The 13,888-nt window shown below is 46.9% G+C and overlaps 1 protein-coding gene across 3 annotated transcripts in view; it reads right to left on the minus strand.

Annotated features, from left to right (window-relative positions):
- Positions 1-13,888, minus strand: part of PLXNA4 (plexin A4) — a 407,281-nt gene that overhangs the window by 378,080 nt on the left and 15,313 nt on the right. For all 3 annotated transcript variants that reach the window (XM_084518707.1, XM_084518708.1, XM_084518709.1), the window contains exon 2: positions 1,212-2,475. In XM_084518707.1, the coding sequence (XP_084374833.1) occupies positions 1,212-2,390 (1,179 nt within the window). In that variant the 5' untranslated portion in view covers positions 2,391-2,475. The remainder of the gene's footprint in view (positions 1-1,211; positions 2,476-13,888) is intronic.

Here is a 13,888-nt window from a genome sequence, read left to right on the forward strand (position 1 = left end):
CTAGACAGAAGAAATCCCACTAAAATGAAAGGGTTTGTCCCTCTGCACCTTCAGTGTAGGAGTGTGAGAGCACTGCAGTGTTGTGCAATGACGCTGAGGGTGCTGGTACAGAGAGGAATTAGGACAGGGTAAGGCAGAATCGATCTCCCTGCAATGAAATTTCCATCTGCCTTCCTCTTAGCGTGTCCTTGTCCTATAAAGGAGCAACAGCAGGGATCCCCCAGCAAAGAATGCTTGAGTACAAAGGACAGCATGAGTGATCCTGTATCCCAAGCCCTGACTCTGCCATGAGATGATTTGGGCAGGAAAGCACCCTGGTGTTTCTCCATATTCCCTTTGCTCAGTCTTAAACTTGCCTCTTACTTGAAAGAGCTAATTAAGGAAGGAAATCAAAGCCCAGAGAGGCGGTTAGTGCAGCAGCCGGGGTGCAGTGCTGGCTATAATGCTGATTTCTGCGCATGGTATCAAAGCCAGCCGCATACTGCCAGGGCTGAGGCAGATTTCCGCAATGACACTTCACTGAACTGGTGGAATAAACCAAGACAATTTCTTAAGACCATTTGTAGGTCAGGTAGACCAACCTCTTCCCCAGACCTGCACTTCAATCTTGCAGCATTTAATCCTTGATCTGTAGCCAGGCCTTAATTTTTCAGTGCACAGACACTGCAGAGCTGGCTAGAAACAGGAAGACGAGGGACTTTGATGGTTAATGACCAGCGCTCCTCAGACACAGAAGAAATGAAGCCCTGGCTTCACAAAGCTCCGGGAACAAATCCTGCTCCAACTCTAGCCCAGAGAGATAAAATTCCACCATCAGACACAGAAACCAGCACAAGCAGCTGACTTTATCTAAGTACTGTTTCGGTTTAGGCTTGAGCCAAAACTGCAGAAGGAAACGTGATTTCACCCCTGATGAATTGCACAGTGAAATAACAACAACAGACCAATTCCTTTTAAAGATTTTAAGGTCCCTTAGCATAATCTGTCAAAAAACATAAGATTGCTGGGAAGGTCAGAAAGTGATACATTCCCCAGCTCTTCCATGGCAAACTGAGGCATGGAGTGGTTAAAGTAGGTGGTCTGGTGAGCCAGAGGCAGAGCCAGGACTGGGACAAGGCAGCTTCAGTTCCTCGCTCTAGCCACTGAGCCACACTTTAAGCTCTGTGAGCACATGAGGAGGTTAAACTCGGGTGGGTAGAGGCTTGACTTACCGCACTGCTACAGGGAATATCCTTGACTTTGAGCCAGGCCAGATCTAACGTCCCCTCTCCCCTGTAGCAGGACTGCAGCCTGTCCTTGATGCGATCGTTGATCTTTTTCAGGACAAAGATGCAAAGAGCGGACTCATCCAAGGACTTCATCTTCCTTTTCTGCCCCTTGGAGAAGACTGTGAAGAGGATATCATCCTCAGGGCCTACACCCAAAGACCTCGCCAAAATGGCTCCAGCCTTGGACAAGTAGGCCGCCTGGAGCAACCGGTACTCAACCCCATTCTTCTCACAACCAATGGGCACCTCGACATAGGAGTTAAAAGCTGTGTCCTCCTTGCACAAACGGACCAGCTTAGAGGTATAGACCTGCTCCTTTGTGGTGGAGCCAGGTGGTGAGATCATCTCAGGCTGCAGAGTTAGGAAATAGACAAAGTTTCCGCTGCTGAAGCCATAGATGTAGTAGATATCAAAGTCAGGTATGATGGTAAAGGTGTCTGAGGGGATTTTAATCATGGAGGCCACAAACTCATCGTGGAAAACGTATGCAAACATCCCATCTGCCTCAGAGTTCTTGGTTAGCTTTCTGCTGGAAATAGTGGGGAAATACTCAGGCTTGCCATCCACAGCAGTGGCAATGAACAACTTGTCATCCATGTTGCTGTAAGAAACGATGACTCCAAAAACAGAGCCACTCTCGTTGACACCGGAGAGGTAATGCTCCTTCTTGTGGAAGGGCTCGCCCAGCTTGAAGAGGTCATCCAGCCTCAAAAGCTTACAAATGCCCTGGTAAAGGCTCCCACAGGCTATCAATCGATTCTCCTTGTAGTCTATGAGGAGCATTTTGTTGATGTTGTTAGTGGGTGTCAAGGGTTCATTGCAGGTTTGGACTATCCTGGGAGGATAACACTTGGGATTATCTTCATCGGGACCAGTCTGGTGGGTCACCAGGACCTTCAGGTCACTGGAGAGTTTGTAGATCCTGTTGACAGCTCCCAGGTAAATGTGCCCAGTTCTTTCATCAACAACCAAGTGGTTGAAGTTCCCCTCTGCTTGGTCTCCGGTGAAAGTGATGAAGGGCCTCTTTGGGAGGGGTGGCTGCTGCCTACCAAGAGGCGACACCGTGGCAGATAACAGGAGGTGAGAAATCAGGCAAGTCCACTTCCACATGGCTGGTGACATGTTTAGAAAGATTTGTATTCCCAAGGGAACAAAGACTGAAAGCTGTAAGTGTCTTCAAAACACCAATTCCCTGGCAGATTTTGTCCTACAAGCAAAGAGAAAAGAAAACAAAAGTACGTTACTATGGAGTATTCCTTCCTCCTCCCTCCTTCACAACCATGCCATCATCAGAGCATATTTAATTGCTAATCCTCCTTTTCTCGTCTCTGAGCTCTCTACTTACAGCCAGCACAAAGGGAGCCCTCCTGAAAGAAAAGATCCTGGTAGAAAGAACAGAAATCACATAGCAGAATAACAAATCAGTGCCCTCTTAACCTCTGCTACACACACGTGTGCCCCATGGTGCAGCACAGGAATTCACTGGAAGCCAGAGCGGTGCAGAAGGCTAATGGTAGAATCATCAAGCAACATTACTGTTTGCACTGCCAACTTTGACCCAGTTGTATATTTGCTAAGACAGGACGGGAGAAGGATTATTCTCCCGGTCTTCTGGATGAGGGACTGAATTCTGGAGAAGGTCAGGGACCTGCCTACAGGGACAAGTCCAGATGGATGCTGAGCTCTTTTGCAGCTCTTCAAGTTTGCCAGGAAGAAACCAGCTCTGGTCTGACATTAGCATCCTTTCAGGGAGACGCTGGTTCAGAGCAGGCCTGTTTGAACAGGCTCTCTGTGGCTACCAGATCAAAGCTGCCACATGCCAGCCCAGCTTGGAGTACAGATGTAGGAGCTGCGGTTTGCCAGCCTTCAGAGCCACATCTACGAAGGGCACACAGCCAAGCACAAAGCAAACTGAGTACCAGGTCCCCTCCCTCCCTTGGGCCATCACCACAAGACTGCTCTTCACCCACTGCACAGCCAAGACAGCATTGTCTAAAAGAGAGTTCCGCTGGGCAATTTGGAGGAGAGAGAATAAAGGGGCTGCCTAATTATTAGCAATAATAAAGTCTAAAGGCTTCATTATTAGCAATAATAAAGTCTAAAGGAGCTTTCTTGCTCCACTCAGTCTCTTAAAATCGCCCAGGTTTTAACTGGGGTGGTGAAAGCTACATGGACTTCGAACAGCTGCTCTAATTTGGTGAGTGTATCACCAACACCCCATCCTTGTGCCTTGGAAATACATCATCCCATTCAAGACATCCACCTGTTCCCTGTTCCTCCTCCTCCTTTTCACGGTTGCTTCTGTACCAAGAGAAGGTTTGGCCTTGTATGGCCCCACAGAGCACCTGGAGGATGGAGTCCTGCCACCTTGAATCCTGCCAGCCAAGCTCTTTGCTAAGTGCTGACTGCACAATCCTTGTTACAGGTGGCCAGGCACATGGGTCTTCCCTGGCCAGGCACATGGGGTTACAGGTGGCACGTGGGTCTTCCCTCCCTCCCTCTTTAACATCCATATCAGAATTGCACAGAATTCTTCCTGCTTTTAAAAAGAAAACAAGTCAACCCCTGGCCTCAGAGATCTTTGTGATTTGGAAGCACTTCTGCAGGCCAGTGTCCTCCCATTTCTCACAGAGAGCTTTTGCTGAAAACAGGGGTGTAACTTGCTGAGCAAAGGTGATGACAGCAAGCCCTGTGCAAGGAGGAGACAAGGGAAAATCACTGTTTGCAAATCCCAGCAGGGAGGAAGGGGTGGTAGTGACACGGGTCTGGCATTCACAGCTCTTTCAAATCTGTGCAACTCTGCCAGCGCCAGCGGAACTGAAAATTTTACTTCAAGGAATAACAAAGAGAATAAATCCTATCTTCTTTTGACCTGCAGACTGATTAGATCTGATAGTGGAAAGGGTAAGTCTGGGCTTCCAGAGCATCCACCACTTTCATGCCACCCCAAATATTTCAAAGTTCTCACAGGAGGCAGAATTTCAAAGCAGCTGTATGATCACCTTCACCTCCCACTGCCCTCCCTACCACAGCAGCCGCAGGCATTGGATAGATGACAGCCAAAGGTCATTTCACATTTACTTTAGGCATGTTTATCCTGCTCTGCTTTGCCTTTCTGGTCAAGCAAATATTTAATAAAATCAAGCTTATACTGCAGAGTTCGCAAGACTGTCTTGCGAGCTGGAGAGGATTTGCTCTACAGGAATACGCAGGCCAGTCACGTAGGTTTTTAATAACCTTTATTATGATAGATAGAACAGTGATGGGTTGAGCTCTCCTACACAAGCATTCCTCTTTCAAAAGAGGCCATCCTTGAGAGAGCGGCAGAAGAGGGAAGCTGTCCCTGTTTGAGTCCTGTGTTCAGAAACATCACGTGGCGACCCTGAACACCAGCTCCCTTCGCTTATGACTTATGATCCATATTTCTAAGAGACACTGGTTTGATCAGGCACTAGGCAGGTCTAGAAAGAAATTATTGTTTTGAAGTACAAAAAAGATAGCTATTTTACCCCTCTATTTTACCGTATTTTGCTCCTCTTAGCCCTGCAGAGTCAGCACAGCTGCAGGACAGGGAAATGGGAACTGCCGTGACCCCGAGACTGAAGAGGCAACCAAAAACCCCTCTTCTGCAACAGGAGCTGTCTGCCCAAAGATTGTTACAGAGCCCAAAAACTGAGTTATATCAACAGGAGGAAATATCCCCTTTAAAATAAACAGTCAACTCAAGAGGAGATGCGCTCGAGATGTGAAATCTTCGAGGCCCAACCAAGTGAGAATTGTGACCAACTTTGAGATGTGCCTGTCACTTACAGGGGGAGAGGGAGGTGAGGGAAACCTTCCTCCAGGTAATGACAGCAAATTTGGTCTGGAAACTATAGTGACCCCAGGAAGGTTAGGTGAGGAATCCCTTTTGCAGCAGACAAGGACACTTTGAAAACAGCGAATCTCCAGGGAAAAAGTTATTCACCTGCAGTGGGAAAAGCCTAGACATTTTACCAGCACTGACAGCCACCAAGCAAGCCCAGAAGCAGCCTTTCAGAAGGAAGGAGGGAGCCCGGAGCTATCTTGATATCTTCCACCAGCAGTCTGAGTGACCTTAGGAGGAAGGTTTTTCTCTTTGAACACTTCTGGCGTTTCCCTTCTCACCCGTCTGCTCACTTTTTTATTCCTGCATCCTGGAGTCCCAGTCGGTACTTGGGCCTCTCAGGGCTATCATTTATAATTTGGCTTAATTATTAAATATCAGCAGAGGGCAGAGGCAAGGAGGATTGGTTGTTTAGCCTGCAGAATAGAGCAGGGTTTGCACTAGTCCTTAGAGGATGCACCAAGAAGAAGGGGGTTTTATGCATGCATCTTTTTATTGCTCACATTTGGATAGTGGGAAATCATAGCAGCTGGGAAGACAAATAATGCAGTGCTGTAGACATACCCAGTCTTTTAAGCTGCTCAGTCGTCAACAGTCTAATTAAGTTATAAGAAAAATAAACAAAAGGCCAAACTGAGCAGGCAGTGAGGTTTGGCTTAGGCTCTGATCTCGGCATTCCCAAAATAAACCCAAACCACCACCCCACACTTACCACATTCCCTCTCCTCCCCCCCCCCACAAAACGTGGCTGACAGAGATGCCACGACCCAGTGCAGGGCTCCTGTGTGAGACCAGACTGTCCCTCTGAGCAGAGAGCTACGTGGCTCCTGCCACAGCAGCCTCTTCAGCAACACATTCAAGGTCCCTGGAAAGGTCACACAGCTTCTACAGCCCCAGGGATGTGTAGCAAATGATGTTTTGGTAGAAAACAGCCCTTCTTTTTCTCCATCTATCAGGAACGGCTGCCCCTCTGCTCTGCTGGACTCTTCACATGCAGCAGCTGTGCTGAGGGGGTGCAATGGGCCATAACAGTGCCCTACAAGTTTTCCTTTGAGATTGGGTCTCTCAGGTGAATATCTTCATCTCCCCAGCGCATGAAAGAGCAGAGAACTTGCCTCCTTTTTTAACCGTGTCTAGGGAAGTGATGCTAAACAACCTTCATGACATTCAGCAGTGCTGAAGGAAGATATTATTCTTTTATCCAGAAGAGGAGCTATACCAGATGTGAACCTAGATTGGACATGAAGGTGGCACAGAGGAAGCCTCCTCCCAAATCCATCTGGTTCAGACAAGGCTCCATCCATGCTCAGCACCAGGTATATCAGCGGATGGTTTCTGAGTCAGCTCTCCCAAAAAGTCTCACATCACCCTCTTGCATGTAGAACTAGGGTCTCCACTCTATGGCTTGCAAATGACACATTGCCCATAACACTCCTTGTTTTTGCACAATTTGGTTTAAAAACTTGTTTTTTCCTCAAGGACAGCAAGTTATGGTGCCACCCTAGAGCACTGTTACTTGATTGCTGTTGTTGACCATTTCCAGCAAAAGTTGGAGACCAGTGAGTAAAAGAACACAGGTTGGTCTTGCTCTGACCCCTCTAGCAAACGATCCCAAGACTCTATGACATGCAACCCTATGGGCCCTGGACAAGAAAAAAAAAATGGTTGCAAAAAACCCTAAGGGGAAGAAACTTTCCTAGCTTCTTTTAAATCAATTGGTGGTTGTTATTAGATGGGAAAGGTAGAGGGTGCTGAATATATCCTCAAAACCTAACCAGTTTCAAGGGGAGAAAGTCAAAAAGGACTATGTGCTATGTCTGAGGAAGTAGGAATAAAGCAGGAGTAAAGAGAACACAAAGGACTGGTCTGTGCAGTGAGAGAGAGAAGGACTTGGGCAGAAGAATATAGGGAGAAGGGAAAGAGAGAGGTGGGACATTAGGTTTTGATGTCAATCTCATAAAAGCCACGCTCACGTCCCTCTATTAGAGACCACCACAAATTCACCCCACTGCAATTACAGCTCCAAAGGGGAACGTGTCCCTGGGTGCTGATGGGACACAGCAGCATCTCACCATTTGGTTCACACACACACAAGCCTCCTGCCACCAGAGGTGGCAGACAGATCCAAATCACCAGGTCCCCTGCCATCAGTGCCTTCTGCAGCAGGGACACCACAAGGTCAGCAGCAACATTTCCTGAGAATAGCCACACATGAGAGCCTGGCTGCAAAGAGCCATGGAAGAAAACCTACCCTGGATCCAGCTCCAGCCAGGGACTCAGAGCAAAACACACATTTAAACCTAGAAGAGGACAAAAACAGGCCCAAAAACAGCTCCAGGAGGGGAACAAATCCACCACCCCCTCCTGCAGAGCAGGTCCAGCACCACCCCACAGTCCCAGTACATGGTGGAGCAGGCTCAGATGGACCCCAATGGGTTCTTCACCAGGGAGCACCTAGTTAGGAGGAAGCCAACAGCACCCAGAGCAATGCCAAGAGCACAGGCTCAGCGGTTAATGAAGCCCAGCATTAATCAGGCAGCACACTCCTCTGTTTGCTTTTGCTCTGCTCAGGCACAGCTATTCATTTGCTGGGACACGGGAGGCCACGCACAGATGCTGACAAGGCAGACGTCCAGCCATGGAGCCAGCACACAGCAATTCAGCACCAAGTGCAGCTACACAATCCCTTTAATCTCAGCTAAAGATTTTTTTTTTTCCTGGCTTCCTTTAATAAACCCTGATTACCATGGATAGGCGCTTTTCTTTGGGAGCCGGCATGGCAAGAAAACCCATACAGACACATTGTCGACAACTCCCCCAACAAAGGCCGGCTTCTAACTTCAGCTAAATCCTTTCTCCCCGAACTTACAACCTGTCTGATGCCTTTTTGCAAAGCAGAAGCAAGTCTCTCTTTGAGGGCACCCAGCACCAGAGCATCTTTTCTTTGGAGCTCACCACAATGAACAGATCCCAGCACAAGCTGCAGCTTGTCCCAAATAGAGAGATTAATTTCAGCAACGGGTTGTTTGCAAGGCACTTAAGCCCCGGCGACACAACGTGGCATTCACTCATCACACAGATTATTCCATTCAGGCACACGGAGGGTGCCCATCACCTTGTTACCTGTGCATCTGCCAGGAGCGTATTAAGTGAGAGGATTAACATTTGCCATGAGTGGGACTTTTATTCCTTTCTTCCTGATTCACCGTCTGAGAAAACTGCATGTGGATGCTGTTTCTCCCTGCGTTTCAGACTTGGTTTCCTACCAGCAAAATCAGGTCAGAGCTGCGCTCCTTTGTGCTTGGAAGGGAGACGGGAGAGGCTTGTAATGATTTCTTGGTTCCTCCAGGAATTTACTTACACAGAGACTCGAGTGAAAGAACACAAATAGTCGGTGCCACAGAAACAAGAATGGAGTTTTGAGGTCATGGAAATGACCTACAAATCCAGAGACCGGGGTTAAACTCTGTTTTCTGGAGCAGGCTTGCCTGTGAGTTTCCATTGGTGTGTTTCCCCTGCCACAATACAGGTTACTATTTCCCAGTCTCCCAAAATTATTCTGAGGACATCTATTAAAAGTATTACTTATCACAGCACTGGGGAACACCCCAAACCATCAAAGAATTGTAGAAAAAGTACACCATGTCACAACAGTGCCTTACTTTGTTGATCCCAGTCTGAGGAACGTCTTTATTACAACATATAGGTCCAAAGCACCAAGAAAAGTGGAGAATGCCAAAATGCAGAGTGACAGGTTAATTTCTGCCTCAAATTCTCATTCTTCTCCCCTGAGAAAGCCACCGTACACTCCTGGAGTTTTGCTTGCCCCACTACAAAATGTTTTTCGACTGTATTTCACTGAGGTGCAGCTCTCACGGGGATGGCAATGGCCAAGAAATTAAATGGCACTTGCAGCTCAGAAGACCCCAATCGGATTGTGACTTTAGACACAAAGAGCAATAACCACAGCCCCTGCCCCTAAAGGCATGATGCATATGGAAAAGCAAATGAACTGGGTTTCATCCCAGCAGGTTTTCCCGGCTGGTGTATCAAGTACATCATTGTAGGACAGCCATGAAGAAAATGACATTGTCTTCCTCGCAGGCTGCACCTACACTCGCAAATTCCCTTCAAGGCCTTGGGGGCTCTGAAGGGTGCTCAAATGAAGCCTTAAAATTTTCTGGACCTAGTCCAGAAGTGACCCCTAAAACCTTGCACAAGGGGCTCAGACCTCAGGTTCTCCCCTGAGCCAGCAGGCAGCTATTTTGTTTTTGGCAGAGGCTGCAGAACACAGTTTCTGTTGCATTGAATGCCAGTGGGTGGATGTTTCCCCCTGCTTTGCAATCTTAGGAAGATCTGTGAGACACAATTCCTCTCTCTCAGGCTGAAGTCTTGTAATTAGCACTGTATAAATCCATGAAGAGCCAAATCTCATAAGACAGAGACCATACTTCAGCTGTCTCCTGAAAGCCTGGCACAGAGAACAACTCCAAATTCACAGTGACTTTGTGATCCCTGGCTATTTCACTCTCTAGATCTACATGAGGCACCAGCAAGGATAAAACAAGGGGCTTGCAGGAAAAACAAAACCTTTAAACCTTGATCTACTGCTTGCTGGAGCACCGAGATCTATATTTGGAGCTGCAGAAACCACTTGCAAAGAAGCCAGGAGAGAATCCCCAATCTTCAAAGCCTGCGATTTTACTACATATTCAAAAGGCAGCTGGAGCAGAGCAGCCTGAGAAGCATAGGGTAAAAGCAGTAGGATGGGAAAAATCAAAAATGATACCATGATGGGGAATAAAGCTTGGAAATTAAGCGGGACAAAGATCCAGTGTATTTGCTGGGTAGGATCAGACTTTCTGCAAACAGGATGAGCCTCAATAACCAGTTACCTGTGCTTGATGGCTCAGAGATGCTCACTCATATAATGACTGCAAAATTGCCCAGCTTAAAATGATTAATGCAGAGCAAGGGTACTCGCCGAGATCCAGGATCCTCTGGAGTAAGGACCATCAATCCTGCAAAAAACCTTACGCTGAGAAATAGGCTGAACACACAGCAGGAGCAGGAACAGAAAGAAAATGCCATTAACCGTCCTGTATTGCTGGGAAGGAACAGAGAGAGGGACGGTGATTTCTCTTCAGTGACACAGGGTTTGCAGCACAGGCAAGAACAGAAACTCCTGTAATGCTTTATTCAGCATAAAATTTCCTCCTTTCATTCTGTGGCAGGTATCCAAACTGTTTTGGAGCACCAGCCACTGGCCGTGGAGAGGGTCAGTGGAAAGAAAGATCTGAGGCAGCAAATCCTTCAGCCTCATCTTCCCACGTGAAAGGCTAAGGACAGGGATTAGTGAGTACAGTCCCATAAAGCAGGGATGGCTGGACCATCTCACATCTCAGCCAGCTCCTGAGTCCAACACACACATTATCACTAGCGGGAAGAAGCAGTGCTGACTGGCATTTTCCCTTCCGATCCTAAATAAAAGCTTTGGTTTACTGAAGCCATTAGTGATATTTTTATGGTGACATCCGTACTGGGGATCATGGAAAAAAATATCAGACTTCTTGTTTCATACTAATTCTGACCAAATTCTGAAATGCTTCTGGGTAAGTCTTGGTGCCCCCATGAATCTCCTGGGCAGACACATGCCATTGATTTTATCACTCTGCCTTTAACGTGACAGCTCTTCCACCATCTGTTCTGTCCTTCAGCCCCTGAGCAGGTCACATGAGGGACAGTCTTCTTCCATGTTTCTGTAACACCTAGGGCAATTAGGTCCCCAACTCATTAGTTCATAACCTCATGAATCAAAGAATGGTTTGGGTTGGAAGAAACCTTAAATGTGTTCTTATCCCAGCCTCTGCCATGGCAGGGACATCTCCCACCAGCCCAGGCTGCCCCCAGCCCCATCCAGCCTGGCCTTGGGCACTGCCAGGGATGGGGCAGCCACAGCTCCTCTGGGAAACTTGTGCGTGTAAAGTCTTTACTTCATTCCACTTTAAAGTATCCTATTTTTTTCTGGACCTGTGGGCTTGAAAAGAGATCTCAGAAGTCTGCCTACTCCATATTTCTGCCCCAAAGTTCACCATCTCCAAATTCCAGGTGTCTTCTGAGATTGCTACAAAACATAAATTCATCTTTACAAATGGAAAACTACAGTGGGAAATAGACATTTTCTGAACAATATTAATCTACTGCATGCTTTACTTGGTCCTCCTTAGCAAAAGTAATAAAAACTACATTAAAATTGTTTATAAATTGCAACTGTACTGCCAGAAGAGAACTTCTTGTTAAGTTCTAAGCAAAGCACTGCTCAGTGCAGCTTCTATGTTCAAAGATTCCTCCTGAGAAAAAAATATCTGAGATGAGCCCAAACGAGAGATGTCCTTTCAGAGGACTTCCCCTCAGAGTGCTTTGGCTAAAACCTTCCATCCCCACTTGACTTGGAGCTTTTTGAGATGTCACCCGATCCAGAAGGCAAACAAAGTGGCAAGGCTCTGATGGAGAGCCCGATGCTTGCTCTAGCAGAGACCTCCAGCTGAGACACAATTTCAAGCCCAGCAGCAGCAAGGGGGATTGACTACTTGTTCTGCTGATAGCTGTAATGAGGCGGTGTGGACACGGCCCTGATAAGCAGCAGCTTTGTGATCATTTGGGGGGGGGGGGGAGGGAGCAAGGGAAGAAAAAAAAAGAAAAAACAGCAGTTAGACATCCATCCCTGAAGTCAGTACCACCACAGTCCCATAAAACCTCATTTTACAGGCTGGGAAGAAGACAAAAGAAGACCACAAGCAGCACTTTCAGCAGAGAATCAATAGCACAACTCCTCCTCTTCCAAATTAATAACTACAACAACAATAATAACACGAGCAAACTATTTCAAACTTGTCCATAATTTTCTCTTCCAGTGACTTTTTTCGCTGCAAGGCAGAGGACAAGCTAGCTGCTGCCAAGACATACATAGGCCAATGGGAAGCTATTCTTAGAGCCCTGCCCAGCTGTTGCTGCAGGATAACTAGCTCCTAATTACGCCTCGAGATATCACTGAGCTAGACAGGGCACCTATGGCCGGGATCTGATCTAGGCAAGAGACAAGATTGTGTTAATACAGGCCAAAAAAAAAAATAATCACATTGCTCTGTTTGTTAACAGGAAGATTAGAAGAGAGCTGATGTCGTATACATAAACCCAGGCTGCGTTTGCAAGGGGATACACAAATGTGTCCTGTACAGCATGCAGGCATTTATTTTTGCACAGAATTAGGCGATTTCTCTACACCCAGTTCAGGGCAGGTATGCATACATAATTACACCAGGCATTAACAGCAACACCTATAGCTCAAGTTGCCTGCCATGTTCTATAGCAGGACTCGGATTTAAGGTCCTCATTACCTTGACAGACATTAACTGCTCAGTGGACAATTTCCCCAGCTTGGTGTCTGCCTCAGGCTAACATCTCTGGAGGAAGTTGCATTCACAATTGCTTGGGCAATTCTGAGAACTAAATTAGGAGAAAAGTTTTTGCAAGTTAACAATATTTTTGTGTGTGTTTGGCCTTGGTTATATGCCTTCCACTGTCTTACGGGAAAGATTCCTTGCTTTGGAGCAGGTAATAATAATTGGGAGAGTCCTCTCCTGCTGTCAAGGGGATCTTCTGGATATGCCTGAAAGTGTCTGAATTTGACCAGGTTACAGCACCTAATAATCGGTAAGTCACAGGTAGAGGATTTGCCCTTGCCACTGCTCCCAGGATGGATCAGATGGCGCTTGGGCTATCACCATAGGATGAGTAAAACATGCCCAACATCGGGGATGAAGGGACTAAGCAGGTTTTCCCTACACTTATTCCCTGTGTCAGCTGGAGGCTGCTGTGGTGCTAAGCACTGCAGCAAAGGAAAACTCTTCTGTGCTCCCTGATGGAGTTATGCTGCAGCTCAGCTTAATTAACCCAACTGGCAAGCACAAGAGGAGGAGGCTCTGACACAAGGAAGGGAAGGCTGGAAGTGGAGGAGGGAGAAAAAAAAAAAAAAAAACTGGGTAGAGACAATTTAGTAAAAGGGATATGAGAAGAGACAGGGACACGTGGGCAGATTGCAGATTTGCAAGTTCTATAAGAACTAAAACATTCCCTCTGCATGAATAGTGCATTGATCCCACAGCTCCTGACTCTCCCGATTCCCCTGAGATGGGCTTCCTCCAGCTACTGACACATCTGAGGTCAAATCAGTTATACAAGATTAAAGTTTGGGGGAGAAAACTCCATTTTTGGCTTGCTCGTGAGCTTTGAAAACATGTATTCAAACAAGAGGTGTTAACTGCAAGGAAGAGAAAGAGGGGGTGAAAAAGAGCAGGTAATTGCTGAACTTTAGAAACAAGCAATATTCCAAAATGCACAGAATATTTCTGAGCCCTTCTACATGTGTTTAGAAGAGGCTGCATGAGCAAAGGACAATCCTATCCCCTTCCAACTCCTTCTCAACACCAATATTTAACGCCAAGCCTAGAAGGTGTTACCAAATCATGAGACTTCGCAGAATCAGGAGCAGCAGCTCTCACTTACAGACTATATCTGAATATGTTAAAACCACCCGAACCTTGGAAGGAGCAGGTGGTGCAGATCCTGATGCCGTGACCTTGCTGCTATTTTGCCATCCTGTCGTACATCACCCTAGCACATTACACCTTGTCCTGAAGGATCATTTCATCCCCGCTCGGTAAAATAACACATCGCTGCTTGCAAAAATAACCAA

The sequence above is a fragment of the Aythya ferina genome (genome assembly GCF_964211825.1).
Source record: "Aythya ferina genome assembly, chromosome: 1".
Taxonomy (NCBI): Eukaryota; Metazoa; Chordata; class Aves; order Anseriformes; family Anatidae; genus Aythya; species Aythya ferina.